Source organism: Empidonax traillii, unplaced genomic scaffold (assembly GCF_003031625.1).
Source record: "Empidonax traillii isolate 1590-97213 ecotype Southwest subspecies unplaced genomic scaffold, ASM303162v1 scaffold227:size730986, whole genome shotgun sequence".
In the NCBI taxonomy this organism is placed as follows: Eukaryota; Metazoa; Chordata; class Aves; order Passeriformes; family Tyrannidae; genus Empidonax; species Empidonax traillii.
The window spans coordinates 668,265-685,626 of NW_020955420.1; the positions used below are offsets into that span (position 1 = coordinate 668,265).

The window sequence follows — 17,362 nt, forward strand, 5'->3', positions numbered from 1 at the left end:
GAAGCCTAGCCATGATGATAATGGCTTCAGCAAACATTCCCAGTATAATGAATAACTAAAAGATGAAACTTGTTTTTATAATTCATTCTATATTTCATTGCAAAGCACCTACCTGAACATGTCTCCTAAGCCTTTCAGCATTCCTTTCTTTGCCTTAATTTTATCCTTCTCTTTGTCTCGATCTTTCTTCTTTTCCTTTCCAGCTTTTTTTCTGTCACCTTTATCCTGGCTTCCATTCATTTGTCTCTCCAATGAGTGGGATGGCTGGTCGCTTGCTGTGGACACAGATTCTCTACCAGATCTTGAGCTCTCCTCTGTGTCTTCCTCCACTGAAAGCACATATTAAGAAATATGGGTGGGATAAAACAAACAACAAGGGCAGGCTTTTTGGTATATTTCATAATGTATTTTGAAGCAGGATATATGCACAGCCACAATATACTCATTTTTTTTTTTTAAAATCAGTATCTGCTAACATAGGGGTTTCCAAGAATGTTCATTAGAACTATAAAACTACTAAAAACAAGGAATTGACCTCTGCAGACTCTCTGAAAAACACGATTTTTACTTTGTGGGTACCCTAAATAATGTGTGGATTAATAAAGAGGATTAGCAATGTGATGTTAATTGACCCATTTTGTTTCAGTATCTAAATCAGTTGAGGAGAGCTTTAGAAATATCTGCAAGAAGAAACAACAGCAGTGCAGCATGCCTTGTCAGTAAATTCTTAGTCATACTCTCATAAAAAATATGAAAGTCATTAAGGAGTGTTAATCCTAAACACAAGCCTTAAGACTTTTTCTTCTTCTGCAAGTAACATAATAGTTTTGTTATACTACTTCATTTCCTGGAGCTGCTTAAAACACATAATGCACTATGAGTTTTATTTTTGTTGCTATTCTTGGTTCAGATGGGGTGGCCTGGGAGGTTCAGGTGGGGAGATTTCACTGAGCGGAACAAGTAAAATCCTTTAAGGACAGATGAAATGTTCATTCCCCGTTTCTAATCCAAAACCAAGACTCCTAAAGTATACCCAAGGTTAGATTTAACAGACCACATGTAGTTCAGAAAGTTTGAAAGAAAAATGACCAAAAGAAAAAAATCCATTAAAAACCTGAAAACTCCTCTAGGAGTTTAGTAAGAAAAAAATAAAACACTTCAAGCTGGTGGGTCAGAATCCTGCACTGGTGAAGCTGTGACTTTCCATGAGCTCTAACATTTCATATCATCACATTATAAGTAGGGCTGCAGTCATCTCTCAGTTTTTCAACAGACAGTACAAAGCAGCAATTAGGATCACAGATGCATACTTAGTGCTGTCTCCTGTAGCTCTAATGAATACAAAGGCTCCAAACAACTTTTGGCAGCAGAAGTTGAAAAATCCAGGTTTGCTTTATGATTGTTATGTTTACTTTTTATTATTTATTTGAATTACTATAATAATAACAAATTATTTGTTATAAATTATTTATGTTATTATTTTCATATCAAGCCAGTACAGTTTCAGGCAACAGGTCCAAATTCAAATGTTCTCAATCTGTACATCCTTAGTTAAGCAGGATCCCTGATTGTGTACTTGCCTGTCTAAATCTTGACCAAAGAACTGACTTTCAGCATGGAAGTCACATAGATCATAGTATCTATGGAAAAGAAAAAAACTTCTATACTCAATAAGATTTGAAAATGGTCACAGCTTATAGAAGGAAAAAAGAATAATTTTTTTGTTTCCCCTAGTTTACCACTTCTTAATATTATTCCTGCTAATATTACTCAAGATCTCAGCAACTGTTCTATAGCCAATAGAAGAGTACAATTCTTTGGAAATTTCTCATACATAGACAACTGTAGAATGTAAACTTGCTTTTCTTAGTCATCATTCATTGAACCTGAAAAATCTACAAATCACTGACTGAAAGCCATTCAATATCGTCTCATTTCTCAGACACTTGCTTGTAAAACACTTTTTATTCATTAATATTGCAACCCACTCTTAACAGACTTAATACTTATTCACCAAGAATCAAGATTTCTGTAAATATTCTCCATCCCCAGATCACATAAACATATTTCAAGAAAAACATACTACGCCAGATATATTTCAACACCAATAACCATTTTTGAATCTCAACTAGTACTCTGAAGTACAAACCACCAATAAAAAAAAAGAAAACACTAGGCCAGGTCTTGGCATTTAATGTTAACTTGTCTTCAGGACTGTTATGAGTAAAGTAGATAATATACTTTTTCAAATAGAGATACAGTTTTAACATTCATATAACTGCATTTTATGAAACTAATCGGTCCTATCCATGCCTCTGTACTAGCTGTTCTTGTACTTTTTTCGGTCACAGCATTTCTTAATCAGTGTCTGGAATGATATTTAGTTATTATTAAAAGAGTTGTGGAAAAACACTTCGGAATAAAGATGTTAATTTTTTTGCACATTAATTTATAGCTACAATCTGTTCCAGTTAAAACCAACTAGACATTTAAAAGATTGTACTTGCAAACGAATATAATTAGTAAAAAAACCCTGCATTAAATTTCTGACAAATTTTGAAGTCAACAGTTTACTTGGAACTTCATTGGCAGAATTTTAGAGATTAACCAGTTTTGACCTATGATTGTTCAGATTCATATAACAATTCGCTATATTAATCATAAATGTGTGTTGTGTACTGTGCTATGCTGAGTTGCTGAACAACTTGTCATAACAATGCTTTTGCTTAATATTTATTTTGCATATTCTATGGAGAGAATATTGCCTCCTTTCCACACTGGTGCTGCAATGTATATTTGTCTATCATACACAATTTGCTTGCAGTTAGCTCAGTAGCTTAAACTGAGGCCTATGAACTAGGATGCCTGTCCTCCTGGAGTAAACAGTGGTCTCTCAATTGGACTAAAGAGATTTCCAGTTTTCTTAAAAGGACTTAACATGAAAAAACCCGTTTCACTTTAATGCAGCACATTCATTCTGCAATTAACATACACCTAATTACTAGTGTTTAGAACAAATGTAAATGCCGCTCAATTAAAATTCAAGCCCAGGCTACAAATGAAACTTCTAATTTTTGTTATGTTGCAGTAATGACATTAGGTTACTGCAAAATGCAGAATGTATTTGTTTTGGTGCTGTTATTTCCTTCCTTTCCTGCAACCTCCTGCCTCCCCATTCGGGATGTTGAAGCCAAAAAATTAAATTGGAGTATACTTTAAGCATCAATTAGACCTGAAAACTAGTGTCATTTGATGAACCACACTGTGATATGGAGAACTACACAAACAGGTATTATGAAGCTATTCTCCTAATTAGCCCATAAAATGGAAAAGATGCACATGAGGAATCAAAGCTACTTAATGTGAAGCTATTTTGCCACTAAGCTTCTAGGGCTCTTATTGTGATATTTAATACAGCCCTAGATTCTAGCAATTAAGATTCAGCAAAAGATTAGAAAGCTTTGTCCATCTCTCCTGATCCAAATGCTTTGTTCTCATTCATGACGCTAAAGATAAACATTTTGCTTCTAGTCAGCTATTTCAAGTATTAAGAAAAAAAAAAAAACAAACAAGAAAAAATACCAAGAAAAATTATCTGTAAAAGCTGAACACCCACACCTTTCCACAAATGTTCCTTCTTTACAGCCATTAAAACTCACACATGTCTTCTCATATACTTAAAATGTTACTCCAGAACTGGTCATTGCCACCTGATTTTCACCCTACAGGTAGTAATTCAAAATCATACTGTTCCAAGGACAGCAAGGACATTTAGAAGATTCAGCCACTTTGCCACAAATGCCACCTGTATTTTTTATGGGTTTTGTGCATCAGATGACGACATCAGAAATTCCCCTATACAATATACTACAGGGCTATTATTTGCTACTCCAAAGCAGGTCACTATCTGGAAGACAAAGAAACACTCCTAGCACGGAAACACTTGGAGGAGAAGGGTGAAAAAATTCAAGGCAAATGGATCCAACCTCAAGGGCATCAGAAAATTGACCTCCAACATGTTTGCCTGGGTTTCATAATGACAGAAAGCCACATTTTAATTTCAAACAATTACAGAATAATTAAAAACAATTTACAAAAACTTAGGCAACGTTGTTATGGCAGCAGTGAGGCATTAGTTATGTTAGGACCAGATTGCTAAACTCCTACATATTCGTATGTGCCCAGGCTTTGTCCAGCTGAAGACACAATTTGGTATATTCTCTGGAACCTAAGGCTACGTATAATTTACACGAAGTGGAGCAGACTGCACTGCTTTGAGTTTTAACACATATACAGACATGTTTTCAGAAAGACAGGCAGCATATGGCTGGGACAGCTCTTAGTCTGCCATGGCCACCAAGAGAAGGAGAGGATCTCAAGGACTGAAGTCCAACCAACTTACTATATTTGCTTTGCTACTCATCTGCTTCTATGAACCTGACACTTAAAATCTCTGGATTATTTCTTAGATGTTTCATGTATGTGGAAGCTCTTAAAACACAACTCAACAGAAGGCATAGTTCTACACATTGGTCACACTTTGCTGAGCCTTTCTTTACTATGTGAGATTTGAAAACACCCTCACTCTTGCTCTATTACGACATGAGATGGCTGTTGGTCCATCAGTGCTAGACAACTGCATCCAAACAGAGTGATGAGGGCAAAGACTCATCCCATGTCATCTCGATTTCAGCCAGAAGGCTTTGGTTGTTTTCTGCTAGTGCTGGTTTTGACTGGGATAGGGCTAATTTTCTTCCCAGTGGCTGATATGGGGCTATGTTTTGGATTTGTGCTGCCTACAGGGTTGATAATATAGAGATGTTTTTGTTGTTGCTGAGCAGGCCTTACACAGATGTAAGGTCTTTTCTCCTTTTCGCACTGCTATGCTGGCAGGGAAGTCTGGGGTGCCCTGGAGGTTGGGAGGAAACACAGCCAATACAGCTGACCCAAACTGACCAAAGGGATATTCCATACCATATGACATCATGCTCAATATATTAAGTTGGGGGTAGAAGAAGGAAAGGAAGGACACTTGCAGTGAGGGGGTTTGTCCTCCCAAGTAACCATTACACACTGATGGGGCCCTGCTCTCCTGACAATGGTTGAACACCTGCCTGCCCATGGGAAGCAGTAATTAAATTCCTTGATATGTTTGGCTTGTGTGTGCAGCTTCTGCTTCCCTATTAAACTGCCTTTATCTCAATCCATGAGTTTTCTACCTTTTCCCTTACGATTCTCTCCCCGACCCAGCTGGTGGGAGAGCGAGCAAGCGGCTGCGTGGGGTCTGATTTCTGGCTGGGGCTAATCCATGACACCACTGCTTCCATGCAAAGGATACAAAGGGCTCCAAATACTTCCTTGCTACTCACTATGCAGTGCATTAACAAGCTCAAAACCCCTTACCAGAATATCGTAAACCTACACTCATCTTGAAAGTGCTTCATGACAACAGTTTTGCTATATTTTTTATCAAATGAAGTTAAACCATCTGTAACTTCAGGGTAAACCTTAGGTATCTGAAGCCTCAAATCAGGATATTACTATCAGTGGGCTCACACAAAACAGGGCCTTCTATAAAAACACGGTCTTGTGTCCCAAAAGACCATAGGCATGCAGCTTGTGAGAATGAGCAGGATCACTACCCGTTTTCTCATACCTATTCTTCTACTAGCCAGAAATAGATTGACAGACAGCAGCATCAGATCAGCATTTAGCCTCACTGCTGCATGAAATTGTTAGGTGCTGAAAAAGTAAAGCAGAATTAATTCTGTCTGTAACTACCTTTGAGAAAAGTGACTGGCAAAATGACCTCCCTTTCAGTCTAAGAACTCTTTTTTAGAAAGAGGCAGATTAAAAAAAAAAAAAAAAAAAAAAAAGTGCTTACATAAGTATATTTAAGAAATGATGCCTATGAAATAGACTTCCTGAAACTAAAGTTTTTTAAAAAGGATGAGAGTGAAAAATTCCTTTTCAAGCCTTTTCCATTAGTATTCAGGCTAAATACTTTACTACAACCTTCCCACCATCCTCTTCATTCACAAACTTCTAACTAGCTGCAGGTTGATTAAAAAAAAAAATTTTGCTGGTGTTTGACAAGTTGAAAGTAGTACAACATGAAGGTTAAAAATTCAATGATTTTAATACAACCCCTGCTTGAGGTAATTTACCATTCATACTATTTTCATTCAATATGAGTTGTCATTTTACCAGCCCATTCTTACATAGTTCAATAATGATAAGGTTAGCTTTGAAGTGATTCTTTTATGTTAATGACATTCTCCACATGTTGGGTCATACTTCAGGTTAAAGAACTGAAAATGTAAATGAATGCCCATTAGGGTGGGTAATAGCTGATCATTAACTTTATATTTTATTAGATCTGCCAGCCTTACTCACTCTAATTAAAGAACAGTGATTTCTTTTTATCCCCCCAACACTACAAATGTGCTCTTCAAAGTTCTACACATATATTTTTGTAACATAAATTTAGTGGGTTTATTTGTTTTTCTGCCTAAATTTTTTTCTAAGTTATATTAGTACATTAGTTCGCTGTCTTGCAGAAAATTTTCATTGTAATTTAATAAACACACTCTCAATAGTCTTATTTTCTCATTTTAGCAAAGAAGAAAGCTACAGAGTTTTGCAATCTGTTAATGAAAATTACTGGAAAAAGCCTGAAAAAAAAAAAATTGACAAAGTTAGTTCTATTCCTTTAAAATCCTAAAATTATCTTCTACTACTTTAGTCACTTTCTGAAGTAATCAGCCTATGTTGTTAATATTCGTTATGCACAGTAGTCTACTTACAAGTTTCCATGCCTTCATCATCATCATCTGCTACAGGTTTATCATAGGATTTGTCTATGGCAGCTCTGAAGCTTTCGTTGCAGCCTCGTCCTCGGATAATTCGTGGGCGCGGACGGTGGAAGGGAATGTCACCATTCAGAGTCACCTCAGCAACGGCTGTCTGCAGGCTTTCTAATGAGCTGGATTTCTTCAGACCTAACGAAGGCCCCACATCTCTGGTTGGGGAACCTTAGTGATTTAAGGGGGGAGAAAAAAATGTAATTAGAATTAGTATTGAGAACTGCACGCTTGATTATGCATATCCATCCTGAAAGTCTTTGGGGACACACTTAACATTATTCACATCGTCTCTCAATAATCTGTAGGGAATTCTCCACAGATTTGTTGGTCTCAGAAGCGAATGAGTATGTCAAGTCACAGTCAACGAAACAGACAACATTAGCAGTGTCTGGCTTTTCAAATCAGCGAAGAGAGACCAACATCCATTACTATTATTTTAAACAATTTAAATGATAAAGAAACCATGGAGCTTTAAAAACATAGCTCATAAAAGCAACAGAGATGCATATCTAATGGAATTAAACAAAACTATTAATTATTTTTTTATTTGAGCAGAAAATTTCATCTGTACTAGCAACTGATGAACAGAAAGCAGATTACGGGCATGAATCCTACTGTGTTTAGTGTAAGAGTCTTGCAAAGTAGCCTGACTTCTGGCATCAAAGAACACACTGTTTGTTCAAGTTTTAAAGACTTGCATCAAATTGCTAACAATTTCATAATGTTCATAAATGTTCTAAGAAATATCAGTTGACTTGCTCAGATTTTGTGAAATTGCTAAAAAATAATCTGCGGAAAGGACCCAATTAGACAGGCGACACCAGTTACCCAGTTGGAAAAGAAACACACTCCTGACGGTCAGCATGTTGAAGTTTGGGCAGCATTACAGCTGGGGTTGAGGGCAGCTCTTATCACTGCAGCATGTCCAGAGGTGTGCCAAGTAAACCCTTGGGCAGTATTCTTTCTGCAAAAGCTTTTCTCCATCTGGATTTTTTTTCTCAGGTTTGTGGACTAAATGTATAGCCTCTGTTCTTACATACACTGTCACAGCACAAATCATAGGAAAATTGTAAAAATTAGATCTCAAAGTTAAAACTGGGAGAAATTTTTCGAGGTGAGGGGAAAATCACTGCATTTATTTGAAGTGATTTTATTGAGAAGTGCAGTACAGTCTTGGCTAGATTTTGCAAAGGATTTGGGAACGGAGAGCAAGATGAGGTGGTACAACATCACCATGGCTACATTTCCTGAAATTATGAGACCAGAGCCCTCTCTACCCAAAGGGAACAGAACAGATAAATGTTGTTGCCCCACAGCAGACCAGGTGGTGGGTTGTTACTTAGTTGACATCAGTATCCTTATCTGACAGAGGCATAGAAAGATAAATTTCACAGTCAGACACCAATGAGAGACAGAGCTAAGACTTGGTATAACTCCAAGTATATCAAACCTATGAAAGGTACATTAGTAAGCATGGTCTGGTGTGAATAAAAGTGTAATAAAGGAAAACCTTTTGTAAAGTATTTATCTCAGAATAACATAAAATTCTGAAGTTGATCCCTATTCTGGTAGATATTAGGAGAGAGAAGAGGGGCAGTATCAGTCACTGCTCTTTATGAAAGGTATGTGAAATTACCTTAAAATGCAGAAAATTGCTACTACACTACTAAAACTATTCAGTATTGGTTGGGGAAGAAGGGGGTTACTGGGCCCCCAGAAAGGATGCAGAATAGCAGCATGACAAGTCTTCTCCATGTAATTTGTTAACTTGGTATGAGATGCAAAACAGCAAATGCCTTCATTTTCTATTCAGCTATGAAAAGTCTGAGAAATTACATTAAACTGAAATCCCTTGGATCAAATAAATTCAAATAGCAGCTGCCAAAGGATTCCCCTTCAGCTGACCTACTGATGAGACGAACTTGTAAACAGAAACAAACCAAAAATCCTGTCCCACAGGTCTACACAACTCCTGTAGTTTGATTCCGCCAGTAGTCCATAGACCTGCTGCTTGGACCCTTGGCCAAAAATAAACACACCCCAACAAATGAGAACTTTTATCTTTATGAACTCACATCTCCTAGAAGAAGCCATCCTCTCACTCACAGCCTGTATGTGTTGGAGGGCTGAGGGCCATGAGGATGGTTGGGGCCAGAGTGCAATGGCCAGTCGGGACTAGGAAGGGGTGGTGGCTTCCCAGCTGTGCTAACAACCTGCAGTCCACGGTCACCAAACTTCTGATCATGGGCTGAAGTCTTGGGGAAGCATCTTACATAACATTCTCTTTACCAATTAAAAGAACTCCAATTAAGACAGTTCCTACAAAACTTTCCACTTTCTCATTTATGCTAAATCCTGCTATTCCTACACTAAAGCCTGCAGTACACAAGAAGTGAGATTTTATTTTGCTTTTTACTTTTCGAGACTGTATTTTTTTTAAACAATTCATGAGACAGAAAAAAAATGGATGCAACATTTTGAAGGAAAAAAGAGGAAACAGGACAATCATATATAAACCAGCTGTTTGACAGTTCCAATTTCATATACAAAAGAAAGAGTATCCTCTTACATGGCAACTTACTGTAAACTTCCTTATTCCACATTCTGCTTTGCAGTCTTCCAAATAAAATTATCATATATCTTTCCCTAATTACTGAGTGGCTCTTTTTCTAAACATTAATTATAAAGAAGGCATTTATGTGCCCATTTATGTTCATAAAGGACATTAAAAAAAAAATTCCATTTACTGACACCCAATACAGATCTTTGTGAGAACCGTATGTGCATAAGTTGCGTTTTCCCGAAGGAAAAGCTAGATGGGATATGACCTAATGTTGAGTACTGTAAAACTAATAATAGGTTACAGAAATGATAAGAATATGTATTGAACTTTGGTGGCCGTGAACACAAATGTGAACAGGTTGCAGAATCTGAAATGGGGAAATCTCCTTTCACAAACCTTTTAAGTACTGTGACCATAAAGCTATGCATATTTTAATACCTTCACTATCTTCTATGGCTACTTCATAGCAAGTCTACTATTTTCAAAATATATAGTTAAGTCTCCCTGTAAATTAAGTGAGTTAAGAATTTATTACTAGAATTCACCAGCCAGAAAGCGAGTTGTTTACTCATAATCTGCTAAGAAAAAGCAAACTTTCTTTAAAATGGATTCTGTTTAAAATTTATGAGTCACATCAAAACCTTGTCTTCTAAATACAAAAATGTCAGCATTTTCCTCCAGCCTTTACAGCACTGGTGGTAATCATCAGAAATGTTATCTGCTCAGAATGAGTTCTACTTCTATTTTGACACTGGAATTTAAAGTAGCAAAAAAAAGGAGAGGAAAAGACACATCTACCTAAAGCATATTTATATGACTGAGGATGAAAGGGATCCTTTTATCATTTTTAAAATTTGAAGTTTATCAAAATTTCCCATTCCGACAATTTCCTTAACAAATATCCTTTGAGGTATCTTCCTCCCTCTGTAGCACAGCAGTCCTTCTGCCACCACGTGCAGTGTCTCCTCCCACACTCGGCCGTACGGCTCTGCTCTACACACCCTGTCCATCTCTTAAGGGCTCTGTGACATGCCCACACCTCTCTGCCAAGCACAGCCCCTGCCCACCACACATGCATCCCCACTCTCTATGTCCCCAGCTGGGGGACAAGGGCCAAGCCTTGCCCTCCTGGCCATGTGGCCACCCACCCCCTGCTCATGCACGGCTGTGTGTGTCGGCTGTCACACGTAACTTCACAGCACCTACAGATCCAAGGAGACATTTAACACACAGACATCACATGGAGCCTATGTGCTGCTCCCCACTCCAAGTCCTTTGTCTGTCCCTTGCACTAACACTGTTCAACATCTCATTGTGCTTCCAATTATTTCACCTTACGTGAATTATTTATACAGTGACACACATCTGCTTGGGCCATTTGCAAAGGCAAAGCTCAGGGTGTCAAAGGCTATGTGATGTTTCCTCCAGTGAATAACTTTGTCAATAAGGTAAATTTTTCATCAGCACATTCTTTTAAGTCATTTAAAATTACATTTTGTTTCCTTTCTGAAACATTATTTTTATGAACTGTCAAGTAAATGCTTCCTGCAACTGATGCCAAAATCTTCTCTGGATTTAATTTAGCCAGTTTTCCAAAGGTATGAAGTATATTTTCTAAACACTTTCTTGAAGAACATTAGCAGTCATTCTATTTACTTACTAACATCTGCTCCATTACATTTGATAAATTCTTCCATTTCTAGCTCAACTCAGACACTAAGAGAGTAACACTTCATCTGGGGAGAGCAGGGAAGGAATAAAGCAAGAAACTGCATTAAAAACAGTTTAGTTTTGGTTCCATTTAATGAAACAGTTTACTTAAAAAGTACTGTGTAAAATAATAAATAAATAATTGAAATAAACGTTGACTTTTTTTTCTTTCTTTTTCATTTTCATATTGTGTACATGGAAAAATAACCACCCAGAGCTATAGTATGCCTGGGACTCTATAAATGAGCCATGCTCAATTGCTACTGAATATACTTTTAACCTCTAGGATGAACTGTAAACACTGCAAGGATTAGGTAATTCAAGTGAACTATAGAAAGAAAAATAATTAAAAAACTATTACAGTAACTAGGGCTGGTGAGTTTCATGCTCTCCTTTTCAGCCAATACTATTAAGTCCAACTGTGACAGTAACAGAGTTTGTTTTTATCTTTTCTAAAGTAAATATATGTTGAAGTTTTCTGGCTTCCAGAGTTCATTAAATGTTCAATACGCATTTGAAGCATTTTTTTTTTCCTAGAACCAGATAATTTTTAAGCCAAACTACAGTAAGTGGTTTGTTTAACAGCCACATCCATCTTCAGTAATGGGAGAAATCCAGTGTTTATATACAAAACCTGGTTAAAAGCACGCAAGATAAACAAAATAATAATACAGTAAAAGGTGTTTTTTTCCTTTTTTTCCAGTCAGTGAACTTTCTATGCACAAAATATGTAACTACCTAGTCCAGCTGGTACAGTCATGCTCTTTCACTCATGTTGTCTGACTTTTTTGGAATTTAGTCCAGGTGTTACACATAGAGAAAAACTATACTCAATTCATACCACCCTCTATTTGATACCACCAAAAAGACTGTGCACTTTTAAAACCTAGGCATCATATTTTACTAAAACACACAGGTTTTATACCATTCTAATCAGATCCCATTCAAACAGGCAGGTTAATAAGAAAATTAAAAATAATTTATAATAATTATGAGTTTGATCTTTAACTCCTTTTTATGTGAATAATGCTTAGGGGTGAAGGCAGTTCCTAAGCACTGATTATTACCACAACTATTAACACAATTTATACGTTCACACTCTGGTGGCTTTAATCCTTCAAAACATTCATACATTTTAATTTTGTGTACTCATTCTTAATTTCTAAAGCTGCAAGTCTGTGGCCCCATTCTTCAAAATTTTAAGAGCCAGAAGACTTAGCTGTTTAAATAAAAATTATAATTTTATCAGTTGATTACTTATAGCTTTTCAGTATTCCTACTCATGTTATAAAGTCTGGTTAAACAGAGATGCAGTTGCAAATTAGTAATTGTAAATTCTGTATGGAATGCACTACCCCTTAAATCATGCTAAAATAAATAATATTTTCAGGTTAAAAAGGTGAATTGTTCCTAATTAGAGCTAAGTAATGTTATGGTGTCCTCTGGATCTAGCCTAATTAAAATAGCATTCCATAGGTCAAAAGCTAACTTATATTAATAAATCATAAAGGTTCATAATTGCAGTTGGTGCATTATTTTAATTACTAATAAAAAATATGCCTTGAAAGCCATTTCTCATTATCATTTTCTGAAACACTACAATGAATGGTATGTGGAAAAGATTCTATTTACATATTCTTTTGTTCTTTTACGAGGCTCAGGTTTCAGCTCCAAAAGCAAATCAACTTGCACAAATAATCTTCAACTCAGCACACAACATGTATTTGACCACTTAAGGCCAAGGTAGCAGTTTTCTAATTAAAATAATTATTTTCAAGCACTGTGTTAGCACTGTAATAGCCAAACACTCGACTCTTCCAAATCATCTATTTCATGCATTTGAGTTTGAAGCTAGGAGGAGGTTTTCCAAGATTTCTTTTGAAAGGACAAAAAACTTCAAACAAGTCCAAATATTTATGAGTTCAAAGTGTAGAAACAGGTGTCTGCCTACAGTCACATGCATGACCTGTTGAATAAAATACCCTAGATACTTATCTCCACAGAAAATTTTCTTCTTCTGTATGACTTGATTATTCACAACAATAGAAAGCAGCCATGCAAGTACTGGAATATTCATGTTTTCATGCAATTTGACTGGCAGTTCTGTAATTGTGGTAAGCTGCTTTGACCAAGGTTTCTATAGCAACAGCCTTACTGTCAATTCTTACCTGTTTTCTGGTCATCCATTGTACTGAGCTTAGTCTCGTCAGCTACTGTTAAAAGGTAAATGCATAACGGTTAGCCCAGTTAGTGCCCATGCCCCACATGCATCCAACATTCCTCCTGTTTTGCCTTTTCTTTTTCAAGTTAGGGGACCTTAGAAATGTCACACTTCATGCAAATAAACTGCAACAGTAAGCAAACATTCTGGGTAGAAATGGCAGCAAACTAGTAACCTTCATGCAATGTCAGTCATGTTCACATCACAGGCAGGTACAATATGTTATTTACACGTTAGCACATCGCAACTAGTCAAGACAAGTAATACCACCAACCTTACTGTACCCTGAAGAAGTTGGTGAATTAGGGATTGTAGGTATGATATTCACAACTATTGTAAAGGAGTGAATTGCATTATAATTGCATTATATTTTATTGTTCCGGAGTAGAGAATTTTGTGTGTTTAATCAATCAAAACTCCCTGTTTAAGGTTACTAGAGTCGACAAATCAGAATCTAAATTCAATGGCAGAAAAATAGATGGGCTTGTTAGAAATTACTTATTCTCAGTTGGTTTATGAGTTAAAACGATCAGCTGATTGCCTGTCTTAGCTGTGGCCACTTTATAGGGCTTCTGATATAAATATTAAAACTTGGATCTCAAACAGATGTCAGACTCGCCCCATTTTCCAATTTTGAATTAATCTACAAAATGAGAGACTCTGAAGGACATTTAAGGCTAACTGGATTATAACAATGAACTGAGAACAAACCTGGCTACACAGAACCACAGTGAGGTACAGTTCTATACAGTTATTCTAAATGGATTGGTAAAATGCACTTTTCACCTCCATTTTAATAAATAATGTTTATTATGTTTATGTATAACCATATATCCAGAGGGCTGCAATGTTTGAATGTATGGACATTTACAAACAACAAACAATACACAGGCCACTTGGCCATTTAAGTTCGTATTTTTCTTCCCACAGGTAGACATTATGTGCAATAGTGCACATAATGTGCACATACACAATATGTTTGGAATTACAAAATCTATATACTTACAACATGAAAATCAGGTTCAAATAAAAAAAAAAAATTGAAAAAATATCACTCACTACCTAGATCCATGCTTTTGGATTTTCGTGTTTTAACAAACTCCAACTGACTGGCATCTGAAAATTGCTTTGTACGCTTTTCTGACATGCTCTGGCGTCCAAAACCCTCTCGCTGGAAGGCAAGCACTGGATCAACATCTGGACTAAGAGTGCTGTAGGAAGGGAAAAAAATCATGCGAACATTTATCAAGATCACGCAACCTTTTACTTTTCAGAGAAAAGCATTTATTTAGCATGTGACTTCTAGCAACGATAAAGTGCACAGTTTTAAATAAACCACTGCAAGTATTCAGTTACACACACGATGGATTTGGTTTACTGCATCAAGCAATTCTAGTTCAAAAGTATCAAGGATTTCACTTAAGAGCTAAATGAAAGATATACATATCTGATGCACTATACATATACTATCAGAACATAAAGCCCAACATAGTAATAATTTGAGGGAGAATAAAACAGTTCCTTTTGCTTCCTAAGAAACAAATATATTCTATTGATAGAAAATTATGAGATTTTTCTTCATCAAAAAATGTTTTTAGTAAAGCATAAACGGAATCTGTCCTGCCTGAGGCCCACAGCTTTAAAATTCTTCATTTAAAGACTTTGCATTGAAATTTCTCTCCATATGTGAAATTGCTTGTAAATTTTTCACAGCTTCTCTTGCTTTTAACCTGGCTATGACAGACAACCATATTTTTACCCATTGCTTTCCTACAGAACAAGTATTCACCACAATGGATCTACCACTAAATCAGTAACGGCGGTAACTGTTCTGAGTTTTGGCTTCTTCTGAAGGTTTCTGATGTGACCTTGGCTGAGTGAGTCAAGTCTTCAGCGAGCTTCATCAGAAGCATGCCAAAGGTAGATTTACTGTTGGTCAAACATTAGCAGAACCATGAATGTAAGCAAAATTTGGTGTGCAAGTTAACCCTAGGCTTGCAATGTGTCACCATGGCCACAGCACATGTTAAAAACAAATTAAAAAAAAAAAAAAGCAAGATTGCCTATTGCTAATAAACAGTATGAAAGGAAACACACAAAGATCTTTGACTCCTGGAAAAGGGCAGAGTATTTAAATTTCTATTTCAGCTGGCACAAAGAAAAATCAAAAGTATAAAATACTGAAAAATACTGAAAAATTAGTATTTTGCACCATTGTTATTTATCCTATAAGAAAATGATTCCTCAAAATCCCCTCTTTGATTGTTGTTGTACTTTAAGATACAAAAAAGCTATGCATTTTGTCACTGAGATCTCTAAGTAGATCTCTAAATATCATTCAAAATATTGTGTACACACATCTGTTTGGTACTACATATTTTTTACTGTAAGGGGTAAGTATAATACACATCTCATTCCTAGTGAGAAACAGGCAAATAGCGAATTTCTGCAAAAATCAACTCATACTTTTAAATTCTGTAATATGTACATGTTTATGTATACCATGTACTATAATTTCCAGAAGCATCTTTGATCAAGAAACACCTGGGCATTAGGCACAACAGGAAAAAAGTGTCCACACAAGGAAAAGTGTCCAAAGGCATGAAGGACAACAAAGGACAAAAATCACTATCCACATTACCAGGCAGCTGAGAAGAGATTCAGTTTAGTAATGGCAGATTTACAAATAATAATATATGTGCATGTGACAAGCACATAATACTTCAGTGTGAGCAGGATCAGAGCTTATATGAATAAAACCAATGTCAAGTGCCTTTTGACTTTAATGTTTCTGGCTCAGGCTCATAATGTTTTACATTTAATTACTGCAACTATTTCAGAGATGTCTGTGCAATTTAGCAGCATTTTGAAGCATATGCTTAAAAGCTCTGATGAATCAGAGACCAAACTCAAAAATAACTATTTAGTCCTCACATTCACTCCCACAAAATAGGGAAAAAATTATCTCCACATGATAGAAAGATAAAATAGCCAAGGCCAATATACTATTCTAGCATTTACAGCAATGCAACACATAGCTGAATAAGAACGACCTAAGTCTGAAATGTCCTCCAAAGTGTCTCAAACTGAACTCACTGGGTTTCAACACCTTTCATAATCAGATTATAATTGACTTTTCCAAGGCCACACAGGAGTTTCTGGCTCACTGCTACTCAGCCCTGTCTCTGAAGGCCAGCAAAAATGTGGTTTTACTAAGTGAGAACTTTTTTCCAGAAACATTTGTTAGCACTGTTCACATTTGTTAAAGATGACCAGCTTCATTTAGCTGAACAAAATGTATCCTGTGACACTTTCTTCAAAAAGGGTGAATTTCTAAAACTATTTCTTTTGGCTGTATGCTTCCTTTTTTATATGAGCTTGCTTTGATCCATCTCTATAAAGCTTCTAATAGAGCTGAATATAATTTCCATATAAACATAGCACACACATACATATTGAACTTGAAGTCCTAAGAACAAACTAAATTTCCAAAGTCAAATATAACTTGAAAAGGACACCACAGGTCCCTGAGAGAGCAGTGGGCCTGGGCATGGCATCAGCAACTGGGAATATGGGAGATTGGATCCCAGCATTGCCACTGACACCACCTTTAGGGACTTTCTGCTTCCTTGATCTGCCTTTCTCACACTTCCCCTTCCACACACACTTATTAGGGGAATTATTATTCCATGTTTACATAGTATCCTGCACACTAAAGGTGCTACTTAGCACCTTTATCTGAGCCCTATGAAGAGTTATCATTTTTCATGTCCTGTTTTACTTCTATTATCAGTGACCCATAAGCATGTTTTAGTAATTAAAGAAGAAGCAGATCACAGGAGTCTGAATGCACGTATATTGTCTAAAAGTATTCAAAAGTCCCCATGAAGAGCCACAACTGCAAAAGTCAGTGAGCACAGAAGAGGAACTAATGCCCTTAAAATGCCTCATTTTAATATTTTTCAACTACATCAATAAAAGACAGAAGGTGAATTTAGTGCA

General features: G+C 36.4%; 1 protein-coding gene across 1 annotated transcript in view; it reads right to left on the reverse strand.

Annotated features, from left to right (window-relative positions):
• Positions 1-17,362, reverse strand: part of PARD3 (par-3 family cell polarity regulator) — a gene marked incomplete at its 5' end in the record, with an annotated part of 195,265 nt that overhangs the window by 139,131 nt on the left and 38,772 nt on the right. Inside the window, 4 exons of the mRNA XM_027887995.1 lie at positions 113-329; positions 6,807-7,034; positions 13,308-13,352; positions 14,423-14,571. Coding sequence (XP_027743796.1) covers positions 113-329; positions 6,807-7,034; positions 13,308-13,352; positions 14,423-14,571 — 639 coding nt within the window. The remainder of the gene's footprint in view (positions 1-112; positions 330-6,806; positions 7,035-13,307; positions 13,353-14,422; positions 14,572-17,362) is intronic.